We start from the raw sequence: 6,000 nt of genomic DNA on the forward strand, positions 1-6,000 counted from the left end.
CCTATGTAAGCGTCAATATATACCTTGATGTTGCAGAAAAAAGACCATATATTTTTTTAACCGATTTCCGAACTCTAAATGGGTGAATTTTGGCGAATTAAAAGCCTTTCTATTATTCGCTCTCGGAGCGATGACGTCACAACGTGACGTCACATCGGGAAGCAATCCACCATTTTCTCAAACACATTACAAACACCGAGTCAAATCAGCTCTGTTATTTTCCGTTTTTTCGACTGTTTTCCGTACCTTGGAGACATCATGCCTCGTCGGTGTGTTGTCGGAGGGTGTAACAACATGAACAGGGACGGATTCAAGTAGCACCAGTGGCCCAAAGATGCAAAAGTGGCAAGAAATTGGACGTTTGTTCCGCACACTTTACCGACGAAAGCTATGCTACGACAGAGATGGCAAGAATGTGTGGATATCCTGCGACACTCAAAGCAGATGCATTTCCAATGATAAAGTCAAAGAAATCTGCCGCCAGACCCCCAGGAAAAGAGAGCGGATGAGGGTATGTCTACAGAATATATTTATTGATGAAAATTGGGCTGTCTGCACTCTCAAAGTGCATGTTGTTGCCAAATGTATTTCATATGCTGTAAACCTAGTTCATAGTTGTTAGTTTCCTTTAATGCCAAACAAACATACCAATTGTTGGTTAGAAGGCGATCGCCGAATTCGTCCTCGCTTTCTCCCGTGTCGCTGGCTGTCGTGTCGTTTTCGTCGTTTTTGCTTGCATACGGTTCAAACCGATATGGCTCAATAGCTTCAGTTTCTTCTTCAATTTCGTTTTCGCTACCTGCCTCCACACTACAACCATCCGTTTCAATACATGCGTAATCTGTTGAATCGCTTAAGCCGCTGAAATCCGAGTCTGAATCCGAGCTAATGTCGCTATAAACTTGCTGTTCTTTCCGCCATGTTTGTTTGTATTGGCATCAATGTGTGACGTCACAGGAAAATGGACGGGTGTATATAACGATGGTTAAAATCAGGCACTTTGAAGCTTTTTTTTTTAGGGATATTGCGTGATGGGTAAAATTTTGAAAAAAACTTTGAAAAATAAAATAAGCCACTGGGAACTGATTTTTAATGGTTTTAACTCTTCTGAAATTGTGATAATGTTCCCCTTTAACAATTCTCTCCTTTCATTCTACTGTGGGAGAGGAAGTGGTTTATACCAGGTGTAGTTTCCTAATGAAGCCTTAGCTTGACGCTCCTCTACTTTCTCCTGCTCCCGCCTGCTGCGGCAACAACAAACCAAACTCCAGACGCTCCTCTTCATTTTGTATCGTTTACTTGTCAACTTAATCATTCAAAAACGTCAAACAATAACGATGCGGGAACAAGCAAATGGCAAAATAAAGCAAGTTTGTTACAGTAAGAAAGAGTTAGAAAAAGTAAGAGTAAGGTAAAAAAAACTGTGGCTCCATTCCACCATGTGTCCAAAACCATATTACCACACCGATCCTTCCGCCATATATGCAATTAAACAGTTACATAATCTTCACTGTATTAAAGCAGTATAAAATAGTATGTCATCAAATTATTCAGACAAATGTAATAATTACAAATAAAGTGTACCTTATTATTTTAAGCATGCAATATATACATTTTCGTATTATGCAAATAAAGTAAATAGTCCTATTTTGGCTAAATAAACATAAAGCACCTTCCATAAAATGTAAATGAACTTAAACAGCATTTAGGCTCCTACACCAGGATACAGTTATTAGAGATGTCCGATAATGGCTTTTTTGGGCGGGGTTTGGTGGAATGGGGGGGTGTATAATGTAGCGTCCCGGAAGAGTTAGTGCTGCAAGGGGTTCTGGGTTTGTTTATGTTGTGTTACGGTGCGGATGTTCTCCCGAAATGTGTTTGTCATTCTTGTTTGGTGTGGGTTCACAGTGTGGCGCATATTTGTAACCGTGTTAAAGTTGTTTATACGGCCACCCTCAGTGTGACCTGTATGGATGTTGATCAAGTATGCTTTGCATTCACTCGTGTGTGTGTAAAAGCCGCATATATTACGTGACTGGGCCGGCACGCTGTTTGTATGGAGGAAAAGCGGAAGTGACGACAGTTTGTAGAGGACGCTAAAGGCAGTGCCTTTTAAGGTACGCCCCCAATAATGTTGTCCGGGTGGAGATCGGGAGAATGGTTGCCCCGGGAGATTTTCGGGAGGGGCACTGAAATTCGGGAGTCTCCCGGGAAAATCGGGAGGTTGAAACTGATACCGATAATTTCCGATATTACATTTTAAAGCATTTACCGGCCGATAATATCGGCAGACCGATATTATCGGACATCTGTATTTATTATTTTTTGCAACCAGTTGTTTTTATTCATGTAGTCATCAGGGAGTGCTCCAAACACAAAGATCAGGGGGTCCAGGTCAATATATTTGTGGAGAATCTTAAGAGTCTTACCCCTGTTCCCTCCCAAAAGGTTTTGAGTTTTTGGCAGTTCGTCTGGTCGAATTTTGAAATAAACGGCATTTTAAAATACCTCCCAATCACCTTCCAACCAAATTCCTTCCATATTGAACTGCCGGTCAATTTTTGTGACCCTTTTTACAAATTTCCCCCCACTCTTGTTCTCCAATCACAACATTCATCTCCAGTTCCCACTTTTTTCCTAACAGCAAGAGCACCTCCCAACAAAATTGATAGATACTGTCATATTTATATAAGTATTTGCAATGTGTACATGGACACATTTATTCGGATTAAAAGCCTAACTGGAATAAAAATGCTTTGTGTGAACATGCCGTTCTGAATATTCTGACTAGGGATGTCTGATAATATCGGCCGATACATGCGTTAAAATGTAATATTGGAAATTATCAGTATCGTGTTTTTTTTATTATCGTATCACGTTTTTTAAATTTATTTTTTATTTTTTATTAAATCAACATAAAAAACACAAGATACACTCACAATTAGTGCACCAACCCAAAAAACCTCCCTCCCCCATTCACACTCATTCACACAAAAGGGTTGTTTCTTTCTGTTATTAATATTCTGGTTCCTACATTATATATCAATATATATCAATACAGTCTGCAAGGGATACAGTCCGTAAGCACACATGATTGTACGTGCTGCTGGTCCACTAATAGTACTAACCTTTAACAGTTAATTTTACTCATTTTCATTAATTACTAGTTTCTATGTACCATATTTTTCGGAGTATAAGTCGCACCTGACGAAAATGCATAATAAAGAAGGAAAAAAACGTATATAAATCGCACTGGAGCCCGGCAAACTATGAAAAAAACTGCGACTTATAGTCCGAAAAATACGGTATCTGTTTTTATATTGTTTTACTTTATTTATTTATTCAAGAAAATGTTTTTAATGTATTTCTTATTTTATAATTAAAAAAAAAAAGTACCTTATCTTCACCATACCTGGTTGTCCAAATTAGGCATAATAATGTGTTAATTCCACGACTGTATATATCTGTGTATCGGTAATTAAAGAGTTGGACAATATCGGGATATCGGCACTAACCCCTCTTCCACCGTGCTGCCTCTTTACGAATTTGATCAATTTATTTTTCCAAAATTTGCTCCGCACACAGTGATTCCTAAATATCGAAACCCATTAGGTCACCAGTTAAACTACACCTTTACAGTTTTGAAGGCTATTTGCCCTTTATCGTCATGTTAGAATAGAATATATCTTTATTGTCATTGTACAACGAAATTATAAGCAAATTCATAACACATAAGAACATAGATAAATAGATAAAAATACATAAAAAAACAAGCTCACATGCATAGTCATTATTGTCTTGTGTTCAGCGACACTATTGCTCTCGGCTAAAAAGTGTTCTTAAATCGGTTTGTCTGGCATTTTATTGTCCTGTATCTCCTGCCCGAGGGCAGCAGTCCAAAAAGTTTATGTCTGGGGTGAGATGGGTCCCTTATGATGTTTTGGGCCTTTTTGAGGCACTTGGCACTGTACAGTTCATCCAGGGAGGGGAGAAAGCAGCCAGTGATCTTCATGGCAGTTTTTATGACCCTCTAAAGCAGTGGTTCTCAAATGGGGGTACGCATACCCCTGGGGGTACTTGAAGGTATGCCAAGGGGTACGTCAGATTTTTTTTAAATGTCTGTCGAAAAGAACTGAAAAGAAATGCAATAATCCAATCCACTTCAATCCACTTTATTTATATAGCACATTTAAACAACAAAATGTTTCCAAAGTGCTGCACAACAATATTAAACACAATTAAAAACAATATAAAATAAATAAGATTAAAAACCATTTTAAAGGGTAAAACCAATTAAAACAGTAAATAGAAATCAAAATTTTAAAAACACAGGACCACACAACTCACGTAGTGTAAAAAGCCAGAGAATAAAAGTGGGTCTTAAGATGAGACTTAAAACAAATAATGCAATATTCAGTGTTGACAGCTAGATTTTTTGTGGACATGTTCCATAAATATTGATGTTAAAGATTTTTTTTTTTGTGAAGAAATGTTTAGAATTAAGTTCATGAATCCAGGTGGATCTCTATTACAATCCCCAAAGAGGGCACTTTAAGTTGATGATTACTTCTATGTGTAGAAATCTTTATTTATAATTGAATCACTTGTTTATTTTTCAACTAGTTTTTAGTTATTTTTATATATATTTTTCCAAATAGTTCAAGAAAGACCACGACAAATGAGCAATATTTTGCACTGTTATACAATTTAATAAATCAGAAACTGATGACATAGTGCTGTATTTTACTTCTTTATCTCTTATTTTCAACCAAAAATGCTTTGCTCTGATTAGGGGGTACTTGAATTAAAAAAAAAATGTTCACAGGGGGTACATCACTGAAAAAAGGTTGAGAACCACTGCTCTAAAGTGCATAGATGTTGACTCGTTAACTTTTGTCTCCCGAAACAAGACTGAAATCCTTCAAAGATTTGAACAGTGCAGACATCGAGGTCACTGGATCTACAATATGACTTCATCAGCGTATAATGATAACTTGTAGGTCTTAAACTTCTAGGAGTGCTGAATTTTTGTGTTTGGTTTGGAAGGCGCGGCGACGTGCACTTAAACATCCGACGCACCCTGAATCGCACGGGGCTGGAGAGCGACGAAGACCTGGAAGTGACGGCTGAGGTGACCGATTCTCCTCCTCCTCCTCCTGCTGCTGCTGCTGCTGCTGCTGCTGCTGCTGCTACTGCTGCCGCCGAGTGAGCGACGGAACGAGCAGCAGGGCAACATATTCGGATGAATGACAGTAATTGTACAACTATAGCCAAACAAAAGCCATGACATTCCGAAAGTATCCTTTCATATCCTCGCTGATGTTTTACATATAATGCAATACTATTTGGGCCAAATGTTCATCTCAACGACTGAATATTTTTCTATGCTACTGAAAGGGTGTTGCTGCGGTATAACTTCTAACTGTTTGGCTTTTTTTTTTTTTTGTAGTTTGCGTATATGTTATGGTGCAAACTGGAGTACACATTTGACATTATTAGATAAAGTCTGTATAACTGGTGGTGGTGGTGGGTCGCTTTCACTGTAACGTTTACCAGCAAGGCTCACACCCTGCACATTTGCCTATATCACTGTTGAATACTGCACATTTTGGGGGTGAAATGGAACTCCTGCATTATCATAAACGCATATATTGTTGCCAATATTTTATGGCTGGTGTTTTTTTACCAAATGCCTTAATTCAATAAATATATGAATATCCACAACATGGTCTTGGTGATCACTTGTGTGTCTTGTTATGCACGCCTTGGCACATGGGTGACAAACTCGTTTTCATTGAGGGCCACGTTGCAGTTTTGGCTGCCCTCAGAGAGCCGGCCGCTTGTAACATTAATAAAAGAAACATACATTTTTAAGGATTAGCCGCATGATATTGTCACACGATTACCTATGCATTTGATTAGAAATGTATATTTTAAATCCGCTAAGAAAAAAAAAAGTCGGTGGGTTTTGCGGTCAAAAAATGGCACAATTTTACCATA

At 38.2% G+C, this 6,000-nt stretch overlaps 1 protein-coding gene across 2 annotated transcripts in view; it reads left to right on the forward strand.

The window, feature by feature from the left end:
* The window catches only part of LOC133621695 (myosin-9-like), a 55,233-nt gene extending 49,509 nt beyond the window's left edge, over window positions 1-5,724 (forward strand). For both annotated transcript variants that reach the window (XM_061983965.1, XM_061983964.1), the window contains exon 43: window positions 5,047-5,724. In XM_061983965.1, coding sequence (XP_061839949.1) covers window positions 5,047-5,209 — 163 coding nt within the window. In that variant the 3' untranslated portion in view covers window positions 5,210-5,724. The remainder of the gene's footprint in view (window positions 1-5,046) is intronic.
* Window positions 5,725-6,000: the final 276 nt, after the last annotated feature.

The sequence above is a fragment of the Nerophis lumbriciformis genome, linkage group LG25 (genome assembly GCF_033978685.3).
Source record: "Nerophis lumbriciformis linkage group LG25, RoL_Nlum_v2.1, whole genome shotgun sequence".
NCBI classification, from domain to species: Eukaryota; Metazoa; Chordata; class Actinopteri; order Syngnathiformes; family Syngnathidae; genus Nerophis; species Nerophis lumbriciformis.